The 16,940-nt window shown below is 40.2% G+C and overlaps 1 protein-coding gene across 2 annotated transcripts in view; it reads left to right on the top strand.

Annotated features, from left to right (window-relative positions):
- The first annotated feature begins 4,245 nt into the window (after nt 1–4,245).
- The window catches only part of sh3tc2 (SH3 domain and tetratricopeptide repeats 2), a 121,399-nt gene continuing 108,704 nt past the window's right edge, over nt 4,246–16,940 (top strand). Inside the window, exons 1-3 of one of the 2 annotated variants that reach the window (XM_063053518.1) lie at nt 4,246–5,063; nt 5,223–5,278; nt 11,436–12,131. In XM_063053518.1, the coding sequence (XP_062909588.1) occupies nt 11,819–12,131 (313 nt within the window). In that variant the 5' untranslated portion in view covers nt 4,246–5,063; nt 5,223–5,278; nt 11,436–11,818. Of the gene's footprint in view, nt 5,064–5,209; nt 5,279–11,435; nt 12,132–16,940 lie in introns of both variants that reach the window. The other variant, XM_063053517.1, reaches the window with a different exon arrangement.

The following is a 16,940-nucleotide window of genomic DNA, read 5'->3' as shown; positions in this document are numbered from 1 at the left end:
GCTTTGAAGGAAGCTCCCTACAAAGATCCAGTGACCTCTGTGGTGAAAAAAAATATTGATTGCCTGTACCTGTGACCGTGTTTTATATGCTAAGTGATAACATCTGTCTGCTAGCTTGAACTCAGGTCACAATGGTGTAAATATCTCAGCCCATGTTGCCGATTTCGATGCAAGCCAATGACTGGACATCACGATTTGCTGATAAATATAAACTCGTACCCTCTCTCACACTCCCTAATACTCACTCACACAAAAACACACAGTCTAATGCAGGGGTCGGCAACCATTTTGCCTCTCTGGGCCAGATTGCGTACTAATGAGCAGATGGTGGGCCAGATAAATGCCATAAAATACTTGAAATACGGGAATTATTCATTTAAATATATCTAGTTATGTTTTGCCTCAAATTAATGAATAACGCATGCTAGAAAATCAATTGTGCTTAACCAAGGATGCCAATTAGTAATCAAAGAACTCAGATTAGTTGCAATTTATTTCAATTAAGGCATCTTTTGAATCTATTAAAAAGACACAAAGAATCTTTAAACATAAAACATATGAACATGATGCATTGAATGGTGGTAAATTAAGTATAAAAAAAGTTTAATGCAAACAGTCAATAAATCAATGTGAAACTTGATGCTGTTTGTTGCTTGAAAGCTTCTCAATATTGGGTGTCAAGACTTGTTGATGCCAAGAGCAAGACATTATCCAGATGGGCATCAGTCAATCTTGTTCTCAAATGGTTCTTAGTGTGCTTCATTTTTGAAAATAATTGTTCACACAGATAAGTGCTGCCAAACAATGATGTCATCTTTTTTGCATGGTCCACTAAGCTAGGATACTTCCCACTTGGATGAATATATTTTCTATAGAAGTCAAGCACTGACACATCTTCAGAATGAAATCTCGATCTAAATATGTCATCACACTGCATCTCAATCAAGTCCATTTGAAAAATTTCTGATGCAGTGTCCACTTCCACGTCAAATAGAGTAGCAAACAGCTTGAATTCATTTGCATGCAAGCGAGAATCAACAAAACGAGATGAAAACTCTTTTCTCAATTCTTGCACCATATTCACAAAAATGCCTGGATCTTGTGCTTTACTTTTTTGAGAAGTGGGAAAATGTGCACAATTTCCTTTTTGAAGCTTGTACTCCCACAATTGCAGCTTCCTTTCCACTATGGTGGGTCACGTAATGTCACCTGATATTTGCCAACTTCTTCACAGCAACATTTTCTAGGCAAATAAGACAAACTCGTTTCCCAGCTTGCTCGATGAAGAAGTAATCTAGTGTCCAAGTGTCTTGGAAATTTCGGCGCTCAGTGTCTACCTTCCTGCGTTTTGCATTCATTGCCATTGGAATTTTTTCCATCAATTTTATTTCAAAATGCGAGTTATTCAACAAGTATCGTAGCACATGTAAATATCTGGATATTTAGCGTGGATTTCTTGTTAAAACACAGTGACGCTGTTTCTGTTTACAAATTTGAACGATCCCATCTGAAAACCTGCGCGTGCACAGAGAGTATCTAATACATATTAATAAGGTAGTCTGCCTTCCCGTCATTCATATGGAACAAAACGGAACGTGGGGCCAGTGTAACAAGGCGCCATGCATGTCCATCAGTGTGGTCGCGTGAAACACTCAAAATAAGGAAAAGTCGCTTGCGGGCCGGATAAGCATAGTATCCCAATATTTGCTTGTGGGCCGGATTTGGCCCGCGGGCTGTAGGTTGCCTACCCCTGGTCTAATGCATATTGCATTCCTCAGGCTCCTCCCTCAAAATCTTCCCACTGTCCCAGCATCTCTTGTTTCAGATCACCCATCCACAGTGTCCCTATCTCCTGTCAATTCTCATTTAATTCCAGCCCATTTCCCACTCCCCTCAATTCCCAGTGCAAGACAACCCTGCACTGCCTCTGCCTACCCCCAACCCGTGGCTAATTGTCCTTCTACCTCAGCCTGTCCCACCGGCTCCAAATCCCAGAGCCCAGCCCTGAGTTCCAGTTTCCCTCAGAAAATCTTGAAAAAACATGGCAGCTACCCAAGGCTGGCATATCACATTCTCCTGCAGCTCTGTGGGCTGCTTGGTCAGTCCCTGTGTGAGATTTTCCAACTGCAAAAGGCAGGTTCATTCTCTGGGAGTGGCAGCCTCTCATTCAGCCAATATCTTCACTCAGCATATGTAAATATCTTAAACTAACTGACCTGACCTCGTATTTTGCTCTGCCCTAACCCAGGCATTTTTCTCTCCTGTATATGCACAGCCGAGGGATGTCACTCTCCCTCACTGACCAAAATACATAGGCTGTGCCCAAACCCATGGAGAAATTATCTCCTGTGTTTTCTAAACCTAGAGGGCCCTTTTCCCCTGCTTTGCCCCCTTTACATGTGTCCCTTTAAGCTCTGTCTCAAAGCCCACATGGCATTTGTTATTGAAGCACCAGTTCAACAAGTTTCTATCATTCAATCATTTGATAAGGTTCCACACATGAGGGTGTTTGACAAGATAAAATCCTATGGCATTACACAGAAATATACTGGTCAGGAGGCAGTGAGTGGGAACAAAGAGGGCCTTTTCTGGTTGGCTGCCAGTGACTAGTGGTGTTCCTCAGGCCTCAGTATTGGGACCGCTACTTTTCACATTGTTTCTCAATGAACTGGATAATGGATATGATGGCTTTGTGGCAATGTTTGTGGATGATACAAGGGGTAGGTAGTGCTGAGGAAACAATGTGATTGCAGCAGGACTTAGACAAATTGGAAGAATGGGTAAAAAGTGGCAGATGGAATACAGTGTTGGGAAATATATGATAATGCATTTTGATAAAAGGAACAATAGTGCTGACTATTATCTATATGGGGAAAAATATCAAACTTCAGAGGTGCAGAGAGACTTAGGAGTCCTATTGTAAGACTCCCAGAAGGTTAGTTTACAGATTAAGTCTGTGGTAAAGAAGGCAAATCCAATGTTGGCATTTATTTCAAGGGGAGTAGAATATAAAAGCAAGGAGATAATGCTGAAGCTTTATTAGACACTAGTCAGGCTGCACTTGGAATATTGTCAACAGTTTTGGGCCCCATACCTCAGGAAGGATGTGTTGTCATTGGAGAGGGTCCAGAGGAGGTTTATTCGGATGATTCCGGGAATGAAGGGGTTAACATATGAGGAGCATTTGGCAGCTTTGGAATTTAGAAGAATGTGTAGGGATCTCATTGAAACCTACCAAATGTTTAAAGGACCCGATAGGCTGGATGTGGAGAGGATGTTTCCTATGGTGAGGTATCCAGAACTAGAGGGCACAGCCTCAAAATTGAGGGGTGACCTTTCAGAACAGAGGTAAGGAGGAATTTTTTTTATCCAGACAGTAATAAATCTGTGGAACGCTCTACCACAGACTGCAGTGGAAGCCATCCGTGGGTATATTTAAGGTGGAAGTTGATAGTTTCCTGATGGGATGTGGCGAGAAGGCAGGTGTATAGGGTTACGTGGGATCTGGGATCAGTCATGATGGAATGGGGGAACAGACCCGATGGGCTGAATGGCCTAATTTGCTTCTATGTCTTTTGGTCGAAGATACAGAAAAGTATAGGTTTGGCATTCAGCAGAGAGTTGAAAAAGAACTTCTTCAGTCAGAGAATAGTCAATTGTCAGAATGTTCTATGTCCCAGTGCTAATGAGGTTCACCTACCGACGATACTCAAGAAGAGGCATTTGAAACAGGTGACCAAGAGATACTGAGATAGTAGGAAAGGAGTGCTGAGGTAAAAAAAATCAGCTATGTTGTCACTGAATTGCAGGGCAAAAATAAGGGGCTAAAATGCCATTCGCTGCTTTTATGTTAATGTGCCGTCAGATAAAATTTTTTTCAGGACGGAAACGCAGAAAGCGAAACTTAACATTCTTAAACATTTTGAATATTAGACAGCGCGGCAAATAAAGACTGCATTATTACAACTTTGCTAAAAGATCATACGATTTTTATTCATTTTATTGATCATTTTAAAATCCTCCATATTTTTAATATCTTTATCTGAGGGAATTTCAAAAAATGATGACAGTTATTGCTTAGGACTCTATTGAAAACGCAAGCAACAATACTCACGATATTTTAGCGCAAGGGGTGGGTTTTAACTCAAGTCAATCGCACAATTTTCTCTTGATATCACTGGCGGCCAACAGCTCACAGTCGCTTCGTTCATCCATGTGGAGGAATTTGGTGCCATTACTATTAGAGAATCTGGGCCACTGCCAGTGACCGGGGAATGCTGCATTTGCCAAAAATAAAACATGCGCTCTGTAGTCCATGGAATTAAATTTCAGAGGTAGTTCTACAACTTAAGGCGACGTTGCCCTACTGGCCAGTGATGAAATATGGGGCAACTGAGGTTAAAACTGCACTCTATTTACGCCTACCCCCACCAAAATTCAACCGTCTTTAAGGTTAACTAATGATTTAAGCATGCCAGTTGGCACGATATAGAGGAAGTTGAGGGTAATATTGAAAGTTTAATAAAGGAAGGCAGACTTATCCCTTCTCACAAATAATTGTGTGTTGTAAGATCTGTTACTATTGCGCTATCCAACAGTTAACGCCGCGACGGCACTAATCAGGGCAGTCCTAATGCGAGGTGAGATGACTGCAGGGATGGTGTGATGACTGCTTCTAATGTAACGAGGAAGAAAATCAAGTTGATTCATTCTTATTAAGATAAATTATGAAACCTCACAGTGAGAGCGTATCTGCACTTGTCTTCCGGTTTGCTGGGGCATTTCAAGTCGCCGCCCTTCCCAGACTGTTCTGGGCAAAATTACGAAGGTCGTTTAAAGTTCCACTGTTCTGAATCTCTGAGACTGCGGGTCGGAAACAACAGGAAGTTTGCTTCGATCACTGGACGTCAGGTTCCCCGTTTACCTGTCACCTGGAACGATTCCAACATCGCAACACGCTCGGAGGATCTGCGGCTGCCTTCCAACACTGCTCCGAGTTGAATGGCTCTGGCTGCCGCAGCGTTACCCAGTTGTTTTGCGGAGGTCAGCAGCGATCGGCTGCAGTGAGTACAATATTCGTCACCCCTTCGAAACGAGGCTCTCAGTAATCCACTCGCGGTGTACCATCGTTTTATTTTGCAACCAACTAACTTCAGATTGTTTTGCTGTTACTGCGTTGACAGACCACTGCAATGTATTAATTTTGTAGATCTTTTGAGCAGGGTCTGCTTTGGGATCGGTTGAAAGCTCCACTGATGTTGAGACCAAACTCCAACAGGTTAGTTCTGATTTTATTGCGATATTTCATTCTGATTGACTTTTTCCACAATAATTTATTCTTGAAATATCACTATCCCCTTGTAAGTGCAGGCTATTTGGTGGCTTGTCCCATTAACCAATTCACGGGTCTAAACTGCCCAGTTTAAGGTGGGTGGTAGGGGGAGGGGAATCATGTTTTCCCCAGCCCAATCTTGCTTTCGCCAAGCTGTACACAGTCACAGGATAGCCAGCAGGGAAACTGGCTCTTTCCACAGTTCTTTCATGGGGAGGTGATGTATATTACAAAGAGTCTTTGTTTCTTCTGATTTAGTAATATCTCATTCAGCTAGAATGCAAAGAAATTGGAGCAGGGGTAAGCTATTGGACCCCACCATTCAATGTGACCATGGCTAATCTAAGCTGGCCTTAAATTTCTTCTGTGCCCAGTCCCCACAACCTGAAATTCCTCAATTATTTGTTTACTGTCACTCGAAATATTAGATTTCTACCATCCTTAACATTCACAACTCTTTGAGAGAAGAAATGTCACCATACTTGTTAATGCCCCCTTATTTTGACATTATGCCCATGTGTATGGCCCTCTCACCAGTAAAGACATCTCAACATCCACCCTGTCAAGCCTTCCCTTAGGATATTTTATGTTTGGGTAAGTTCACTTCCTATTCTTCTAAACTTTAAGGAATGCAAATCCAAACTGTCTGCCTTCTGTTATTGGACAATCCTCTCATCCTAGGAGGCAGCATGGTGAATCTCCTCTGGACTTCCTCCAATATACCACATCATTCTGCTTTAAGTAAGGAGATCAAACTGTGCACATTATTCCATGTGTGGCTTCACCAACACACTGTGCAACTTTATTGTTCTTTGTTCTGACCTCTTTGCAATGTATGTTTGCATGATTGTTGGACCTACCTGCCAATGTTTGTGATTCATGTACTAGAACACATAGATCCCCCTATGGTTCACTCACTTGCAGTCTCTTTGCATTTAGATAAATAGAATTTCTTTGAGGTAGCTGTTTTGCTTGGCCATGGTGAAGATTGGTGATAATTAAATAGGTCCTTCACAGCATGGGGCCAGTAGGCTGTGTGACCTCATCCTTTGACTGAAAGCTGTGGCCTAGTATCTCACGGATAGTGCTGCACACACAAATTTCTAAGTCTTGTATGGAAAGAAGCAACTGCGATAACCTACAAATTAAATTGTGGTTGTAGAATTTGTTCCAGAAATGTCAGGTATTTGTACCAGAAATGTCAGAAATTTGAATGGCATTTGTGCTGATAATAAACACAACTTTCAGAGTATAACCCAGCCAAGGCTCTGCACACTGTCCTCTTCTTCTTTGGGAGATGCCTGTTTTCTCCTCTGCAACTCCCAATTGGGGCTAATTAGGGCCAGAATTGTTGGCAATCTTTCTGATTCCATTATCATTCTCCAAATTTGGTCCAATCCTTGAAGGAGATCCCAAATCAATCCTCAATCACTGTTGTTCCCCCCCCCCCGTTATCTCCATAATCAGATCTCTTCTGATGATCCCACCTTCCACAGAAATTATTCTTCTTTCTTAATCCATTGTTTTTCCTCTATAATAGTTGACAGGACATTCGGGCATAAAAATAAAGAAGAATCTGTAGGTCCAGGGAATCAAAGATGAAAACAAACTGTTGGAAGTACCCTGCAGATGAAGTCACACCTATTGGAAGAGAAACAAGTCAACCTTTAAGGCCGAAAGCTCATTAAACTAAATAGCTCCTTCATCTTCTCCATTTCTACATTCGCTCCCCATCCACCCAGCTTTAGGAACACCTACTGTATGTGCTCACTTTCTACCCTCCTGCCTCCAGATCACCCTTAGTAATTTCAGATACCTCAAAAGTCCTCAGGGCTGTGTTCTAAGCCCCCTCCTTTACTCTCTGTATGACCATGACTGTGTCACTACCCACAGCTCCAATCTGCTAATTAAATTTGCTGATGATGCTCTACTGATTGGCCTAATCTCAAATAATAATGAGGCAGCCTAAGAAGAAGTCATCACCCTGACACAATGGTGTCAAGAAAACAACCTCTCCCTCAAGGTTGCAAGAACAAAGGAGGTGGATGTGGACTACATGAGGAATGGAGAAAGGCTAACCCCTATAGACATCAATGGATCTGGGGTTGAAAAGGTGAACAGCTTTAAGTTCCTCGGCATAAACATCACCGAGGATCTCACGTGGTCTGTACATACTGGCTGTGTGGTGAAAAAGGCACAACAGTGCCTCTTTCACCTCAGACGATTGAAGAAGTTTGGTATGGGCCCCCAAAGAACTTTCTACTAGGACACAATTGAAAGCATCCTGGCTGGCTACATCACTGCCTGGTATGGGAACTGCACTTCCTTCAATCGCAGGACTCTGCGGAGAGTGGTGCGGACAGCCCAGTGGATCTGTAGATGTGAACTTCCCACTATTCAGGACATTTACAAAGACAGATGTGTAAAAAGGGCCCGAAGGATCATTGGGGACCCGAGACACCCCAACCATAAACTGAGCCAGCTGCTACCATCTGGGAAATGGTAACGCAGCATAAAAGCCAGGACCGACAAGCTCTGGGACAACTTCTTCCACCAAGCCACCAGACTGATTAATTCATGCTGATGCAACTGTACTTCTATGTTATATTGTTGTACATACTGTTTATTATAAATTACTATAAATTGCAGATTGCACATTTAGATGGAAACATAACATAAAGATTTTTACTCCTCATGTATGTGAAGGATGTAAGTAATAAAGTCAATTCAATTCATTTCAATTCAAAGTGAAGGCATCTGCAGATGTATCTTCCATACTACCTCCCATATCACTGCCTTTTAACTCTTCCTGTCATCATCCAGGAACCCAAACACAGCTCCTAGGAGAATTATTGTTACTTCTCCTATCCCCAATTTAGTATACACTCTGTAGCCAGCATATTAAGTACTTCCATTCATGGTCTTCTGCTGCTGTAGCCCATCCAGCTTGAACCAATCTGTCCATTCCCCTCTGACCTCTCTCATTAACAAGGCATTTTGCCCACAGAGCTGCCACTCACTGGATTTTTAAAAATTTTTTGCACCATTCTCTGTTGTGCGTGAAAATCCCAGCAGATCAGCAGTTTCTAAGACACTCAAACCACACTGTCTGGCACCAACGTTCCTTCCACATTCAAAATCACTTAGATTACATATATTCCCCATTTTGATGTTTGGTCTGCACCAACAACTGAACCTCTTGACCATGTCTGCATGCTTTTATACACTGACTTGCCGCTATGTCATTGTCAGATTAGATACAGTTCTTGCATTACTGAGCAGATGTATAGGTGTACCTAAATCAAGTTGCCACTCAGTGTACTTCATGTTCTCTCCTGCTAGACTGGAAATATAAATTTAGATTGGATGACTGCTTTTTCGAATATGTTGTTTAAATCCCCAAGAACACCATCTGCAAAATCTTAAAAACATTGCTTTTGCCCTTATTTTTCCCAAAGACTGTTGGCAGCATTAACAATGCTTCTCTCTCAACAGTGTTACCTGACTGGCTTTGTATTCTGAGCATTTACTATTTTGGTTCAAGAAAAAACATAATATTTCACAACAAGCAATGAGTTTCTCTTTGTTAACCAAGCCACCACTTCTGGTTAATTTTTGCATGAAATTAATTACATTAGGGAGCTGTTTCACAGCATCAGTGATTCTTCATGGAATCCTACACTGCCTATTATATAAGAATAGAGAAGGAACATTTGACTACATTGTTGGATATTTTCCTAGCATCTTTACTGCATTCATATATGAAGTCTGTATGCTACCGTCCATTTGTCAGAACAGTACTATGGTTAAAAGCAAGTTAATTGACTATCAAACTACTTGCTGGTTGTGGCATCTTGTGAACAAATGGTTACTCCATTTCCCTATGTGATGACAATTACCACATTTCAAGAAGGAAAAGTCATTCATTGACTGAAATGTCCTTTGAGATATTCTTGGAATGTGGAAGTCACTTTATGAATTCAAGGTCTAATTTCTAGGACAATGAATGCTGCATATTAATGCTATATGCTCGCATTCTTCGTTTACTGTGCACAGTGTAGAAGAGCCTGAATTAACATTGCATTCTTCATCTCTTGATTTGTAGCATATTATCACTACCATCCTCATGCCATTTTGCCAATTTTCTTTTGATCTGAGGAGCAGGTAGAATGTATTTTTCGACTGGGAAAGCATTGTTCTATGCTGCAAGGGATAATGGTATATTTATTATTTTTTATTTAGAGATATAACATGGTAACAGATCCTTCTTGCCGAACGTCACCCGATTACACCCATGTGACCAATTAACCTTATCTTTATAGTGCAGTGTTCATTTAAATTTTAGTTCTTTGGTGCATTGAAACTGGAAAGCCTTGACATATGACTTTTAAATAATATCACATAAACCAATTTTAATTTGTTTTTCCTTTTGTCTGATGCCCTGGTGTTTTAGATCCTTCAGTATGAACATGAATATTTGCATGTTTTCTTCCACCTGTTAAATTTTGCTTTGGGGATTTTTTTCCAACTCACTGAAGACTTTTTTTTTACACATTGATTGTATATTTGTATAATCTAAATTAATCTAGGTTTCTGCTTCAATAAAGATTATTGCTTCTAAAGATTGTTACTAGTGCTAAAAGTGGACCTTGCCAATAAAATACATAATATGGTTTCTTTTATATCCTAGTTAAATATTAATTTATATAATCAAGCTGAGTAAAAGGAAATTTTCAATGACTTAGAATGTCCTTGAGGAAAATTGGTTTGTCCTTGCTATCAAAAAAGAATACAGTTGTGCCATTTCTTGAAATTATCAGCTTCAAAGACCAACTGCAGGTTTTTCTTTCCATGTTCTACTATGCTTCACAAATAGAAATAAAGTATATTCTGGGCATTGTATTACTATGCAGGCACTTTTGAAAACAAAAACTCCCTCTGCATGATATAAGGTGTATCAGCCAGAATATTTGCAGTGAGTAATGGGTGGACATCTCCATTTCATTCTACTGAGTGAGCCACTTTAAATCTCTCAAATCTTTCACTGATTTGAGTTTTTTTTTTGGTTGGGGTGGGAGGAGTCAATGGCTTTGATTAAAACAGAATACAAAAATACCTGTCATGAACAGATGTGATTAACCATAAGTGGAAAGGTTCAATTTGACTTGGTTCTCCGCCCTTTCTTCAAATAGACGAGAAATGGAACATCCATATTGATGTGCATGGAATTTTGGCCTGACCTGTTTTTCATCTTGACCTTTTTTTTAAAGCTGTGTGTGCCAGGGAGAGGAAAGTAGAAAAATAGCAAGTTAGGATAGAACTGCAATTTCACTTGTGCCAGCTGCAAATACTATTTGGTAGTGTACGAGCAGAAGGAGAACCTTTGACTATACTGAATAAATATATGAACACAGGCTTTCTTATGTGTAGTCAAATAGTTCAATGCCTACAAGCATTTAAAGAAAAATATACTGTTAGTTCATAGTTTTATTTGGTTATTGGTGTTATTTTTGGGAAAATACAAAACCTCAATCTGCAAAAACAGCACATACTGTATTTTGCAATAAGGTAGAAATAAAGAGGACTTGGCATACTTGGATAATGGTGTGTCATCAAATAAATATTCTATATATCACATTATTAAAAAACTTCTCTAAATATGCTTTCAAGGAAATATTATTTTTCCACAAATTTCATACTTTACAATAATATACTAGTCTTCTGATATGAATGGTTCCTGCTCTGTTTCCATACCCCCCGACTAAGACATTTTCAGAGATGAACACTAACTTAGTTTCTTCACAACTTGAATTGGCATGGATCTGTGTTCATTCTTCTGTTTGTTTCACATATCCTGTAGAAATTATGCTCAAGAAACTTTTCCACCTTGTATCTGCAACCCATCAGATTGCTGGCCAAATATTTAACTATTTGTACATAAAATAGCTGTAAGGAAATAATTTTAAATGCAGATAGCTATATGCCTCTGACTCAGAAAAATGAGTGAATCTGCCATTTGGACTTACCTATCTGGACCTGTTGCAAATAGCAAAAACAAAACACCCCTCTTAGTGTCTCTAACTTCATCTGTTTTATTTTGCAGAAATGAAATTCACGATTGATTAACACAGAGACGTCTGGTAAAAATTAATGAAAAACAGGTGATATTGATGTGAAATTAGAACAAAGACGACTTTATGCATATTGTACATGATTTCAGCCCAGTGAATACAGCAACGGAAGACGTGAAGACAGACACACAAGGTTAAATAATATTGGAAAAGCTGACTCTCCGCTTTAAATATATCAAGAATCCAGCTGCTGGATCCTGGCACAGGGACAAAATTTTAAAACTGATAATTACCAAGCATACAGATGATTTGTGATCAAATCCTTTTAAATCTTTATGGTAAAACAGCCTGAGAATCATAGTACAGGGAGAAAACAAATAGTATATTTTCTACTGTCAATGGCCACTATTTACAAATGCCGCTAATGCAGAAAATAGGCGGCCAGGCGCTTCATGGACACAGAACTGCTGGTATTGCAAATAAGAAACAATGCAGTTTAGATGTGAATTCAGCTGAAGAGGAAAAGAGAACAAAGGGCTTCAACAATAGTTTGGAACCACTACCAGGAACTGCAAGATACACAGATCCGCTCAGAGACGGAATGCTGAACTGTAACACACAATTGAGTTGCACCAGAGTAGAGGAGGAGACTCAATCTGAATTGTTTAGCAGCAGGCTTGTTGGGATTGAGGAAAACAGCACCAGCACAACTACTGCAGTCACTACAGGTAGGTGACCAAATTTAACTCCATGAAGTCTTTCAAATAATAGAGAAATAACATTGCCTTGAAGAAAAATACAGTGATTAAGTAAAATCTCTTTGCATTTTGTTAATAAGTTTTGAGTCGACATGAGTGCCAGTGTGCTGAGATCCAATGATTTTAACAGATATGCGACGGGATTGTATTTTTCGTAAACTCTTATTATGTACATAGATTAAGCACTAAACATAATGAAAGGAGAAACATACTGTATTTGTATAATGATTGTAATAGTCATACTAATGATAACTAAACAGTGTTTATTTCAGTTACTATTATGTTAGGGATATTTTGCAATTTTAATATATTTAGCAAAGCATTTCCTTTACTTATTGCATTGCAGTGATTTATAAATAAGCTATTCTTGAATCTTATTTTGAAAAGTAAAGGAATATTTTCGAGTGTATTTCTGTGTATTAAGATAATTTTAATTTTAGAATTGAACTTCTGAATTAGATAAACTTGTCACACCATCTATTGAAAATAACTCATTAATAATACTCCTGTCTATAGCAGACTGTGTAGTACAGCAAACTTGGAAACTTGTGTTTTAAATGGAAAACCTTTCTCAGGGAATGTAGGTCGGATCAGTGCTGAATATGTCACAAATCTTGGCAGAATGGAAGAAGGAGCATGGTAGGGAGCTCTATATTTTCAGCATGTATGAGATTGCAGGACCGTGAGCTCATCCAAAAGCCAAGGAATTTAATGTTAGAGGGCAGAAGTGTATGCAAAATTACAGGTCCACTTTTATTAAGATTATTAAAACTACCTTTTCCCTTACCAGCCTCCCTGACCACTACTCACACATGCCCCTACAACATGAAGATCAGTTAATAATACAATTTTGATCGGGTATTCTTTAACTCTATTTATTTGTTGGTCTCCCTTTGCAACCTCTGTCAAGTGTTGGGTAATTTCAGTCAGAAAAGCAAAGGGATACATTCGATCCTCTGGATGTGTTTTTTTAATGTTTGTTTTTTTGGACTTCAATATTCATTGAGAATGACCTACATCGATTAGAAGATGGGAAACAACTTAGCTTTTGTTTAATTATTGATCAGCAAAGGCAGAAAATATAGGTTAATAGAAGCTAACCATCTTTATTGTGTTTGTTAACTCTTTGCCCTCTGAAAATTACTTTTTTTTACCGTCGCTGTTTTTCTAAAGCGACTAAGGCTTTAAAATTACTTTGGAGTAAAGATCTTTCTGATTCTTATGGACTTTTCACTTCAGAAGATAGATAAATGAGGAAATCTTTTAATTTGTCTCCCATTGATTTGGCAGAGGCCTCTGTTGTGGCATGCTTGATGTCCCAATGCTTTCTACTACTTCCTTTATTTGTTCTATAGGATCATTCAAGAGTGAGTTTTCTTGTCCCACTCGGTGCTAACAAATGGGGTTATGTCCTGAAAGAGACGTCCCAACCTACGGCTACTCAGTGAATTGAGTTATCATTCTGCCTGATGCCTCCTTTTTGAGATTTTTTAAGCCTCCTCAGATTAGGTGTTTTGCACTGTTCGGTGTCATGGTCACCCAGAGGCCTAGACTAACAATCCAAAGACCAGTGTTCAAATCCTCTTATGGGAGCTGTGGCGTTTCAATTTAGTTCATGGTCTGGAGTCTTTCTCATCATTAGTAATGACCCCTGGGATTTAGGGCAATCTAAGTAGTCACTGATCACAGTTGAAGGGGGTGGAGGGAAGAAATCTGGCCTGTGTGACTCTAGAGAACCTGGTTGACTATGAAATGAATTAAGCTACTCATTTCAAAAACAAGCAGGAATAGAAAATAATTGATGACTTTGTCAGTGACATATAAATTCCACCTCCAACAAAAATACATTTAATGCAAGGAAAAATTCAATGGTCATGAGATTTATTTCTGTAAAAGGATAACTCTACTGGGTGTTTTTTATATACCACCCAATAATAACAGAGGCATTGAGGAGCAGATAGGGAGACAGATTCTGGAAAGGTATAATAATAAGAGGGTTGTCATGGTCCGAGATCTTAATTTCCCAAATATTGATTGGCACCTCCCTAGAGCAAGGGGTTTAGATGGGGTGGAGTTTGTTATGTGTCTTCAGGAAGGTTTCCTGACACAATATGTAGATAAACCTACAAAACGAGAGGCTGTTCTTGATCTGGTATTGGGAAATGAACCTGGTCAGGCATCAAGTCTCTCAGTGGGAGAGCATTTTGGAGACAGTGATCACAATTCTATCTCTTTTACTATAGCATTGGAGAGGGATAGGAACAGACAAGTTAGGAAAGTGTTTGATTGGAGTAAGGGGAAATATGAAGTTATCAGGCAGGAACTTGGAAGCATAAATTGGGAAGAGATGTCCTCAGGGAAATGTATGGCATATATCTGGCAAATGTTCAGGGGATATTTGTGTAGTGTTCTGCGTAGGTACATTCCGATGAGACAGGGAAAAGATAGTGGGGTACAGGAACCGTGGTGTACAAAAGCTGTTGAAAGTCTAGTCAAGAAGAACTGAAAAGCTTATGAAAGGTTCAAAAAACTAGGTAATGATAGAGCTCTAGAAGATCGTAAGGCTAGCAGGAGGGAGCTTAAGAAAAAAATTGGGAGAGCCAGATGGGGCTATGAGTAGACCTTGACGAGCCGGATTAAAGAAAACCCCAAGGCATTCTATAAGAATGTGAAGAGCAAGAGAATAAGACATGAGAGAATAGGACCAATCAAATGTGACAGTGGAAAAGTGTGTATGGAACTGGAGGAGATAGCTGAGGTACTTAATGAATACTTTGCTTCAGTATTCACTACAGAAAAGGACTTCGGCAATTCTAGGGATGATGTATAGCGGATAGAAAAGCTTGAGCATATCGACATTAAGGAAGAGATTGTGTTGGAGCTTTTGGAAAGCATCAAGTTGGATAAGTCTCTGGGAATGGATGAGATGTACTCCAGGCTATTGTGGGAGGCGAGGTAGGAGATTGCTGAGCCTCTGGCAATGATCTTTGCATCATGAATGGGGATGGGGGAGGTTCCAGAGGATTGGAGGGTTGCAGATGTTGTTCCGTTATTCAAGAAAGGGAGTAGAGATAGCCCAGGAAATTATAGACCAGTGCGTCTTACTTCAGTGGTTAGTAAGTTGATGGAAAAGATCCTGAGAGGCATAATATGATTAGAAATAGTCAGTATGGCTTTGTCAAAGGCAGGTTGTGCCTTACAAGCCTGATTAAATTTTTTGAGGATGTGACTAAACAGTTGATGAAGGTAGAGCAGTAGGTGTAGTGTATATGGATTTTAGCAAGGCATTTGATAAGGTACCCCATGCAAGACTTATTGAGAATGTAAGGAGGCATGGGATCCAAGGGGACCTTGCTTTGTGGATCCAGAATTGGCTAGCCCACAGAAGGCAAAGAGTGGCTGTAGATGGGTCACATTCTGCATGGAGGTTGGTGACTAGTGGTGTACCTCAGGGATCTGTTCTGGAACCTCTTCTCTTTGTGATTTTTTATAAATGACCTGGATGAAGAAGTGGAGAGATGGGTCAGCGAAATTGCTGATGACGCAAAGGTTGGAGGTGTTGTGGATAGTGTGGAGGGTTGTCAGGGGTTACAGCGGGACATCGATTGGATGCAAAACTGGGCTGAGAAGTGGCAGATGGAGTTCAACCCAGATAAGTGTGAGGTGGTTCATTTTGGTAGGTGAAATATGATGGCAGAATATAATATTAATGATAAGACTCTTGGCAGTGTGGAGGATCAGAGGGATCTTGGGGTCCGAGTCCATAGGACACTCAAAGCTGCTGCACATGTTGACTCTGTGGTTAAGAAGGCATATGGTGCATTGGGGTTCATCAACCATGGGATTGAGTTCAGGAGCCGAGGTAATGTTACAGCTATACAGGACCCTGGTCAAACCCCACTTGGAGTACTGTGCTCAGTTCTGGTCACTTCACTACAGGAAGTATGTGGAAACCGTAGAAAGGGTGCAGTGGAGACTTACAAGGATATTGCCTGGATTGGGGAGCCTGCCTTATGAGAGTAGGTTGAGTGAACTTGGCCTTTTCTCCTTGGAGCGACGGAGGATGAGAGGTGACCTGATACAGGTGTATAAGATGATGAGAGGCATTGATCGTGTGGATAGTCAAAGGCTTTTTTCCAGGGTTGAAATGGCTAGCATGAGAGGGCACAGTTTTAAGGTGCTTGGAAGTACGGACAGAGGAAATGTCAGAGGTAAGTTTTTTACATAGAAAGTGGTGAGTGAGTGGAATGGGCTGCCGGCGATGGTGGTGGAGGCAGATACGATGGGGTCTTTTAAGAAACTCTCAGACAGGTACATGGAGCTTAGAAAAATAGAGGGCTATGGGTAACCCTTGGTAATTTCTAAAGTAAGTTCATGTTCGGCACAGCTTTGTAGGCCAAAGGGCCCATATTGTGCTGTAGTTTTTCTATGTTTCGATGATATAGGTCATTTGGATAACCACTGAAAAAAATTCACCCACAAAATATGGAGAGGAAAAATAAAATGGCAAATACTTATTTAAGAATTTGATCTGACACATCATTAAAATGCTTTAAAAGTTTTATGTAACATTATTGTTTTGTGCCACTGATGATGGCCAGCCAGGGGGCAGGGCCACAGCAGCTGCCAAGGCCTTTTCGAGGCTGTAGCAGGTAGTTTATAGTGCTGTACAAGGGCTCATACATAAGCCGTGAACAGCCAAGAGACTGTGCTGTGGAAAGTGTGAATTATGCTTACCAGTCATTGGAATACCTGCCCCGTCATCTGAAAGTGTCAGGG

The sequence above is a fragment of the Mobula hypostoma genome, chromosome 7, assembly GCF_963921235.1.
Source record: "Mobula hypostoma chromosome 7, sMobHyp1.1, whole genome shotgun sequence".
Classification (NCBI taxonomy): domain Eukaryota; kingdom Metazoa; phylum Chordata; class Chondrichthyes; order Myliobatiformes; family Myliobatidae; genus Mobula; species Mobula hypostoma.
The sequence above is the reverse complement of the archived record's forward strand: the minus strand, read 5'-3'. Positions and strand labels throughout refer to the sequence as shown.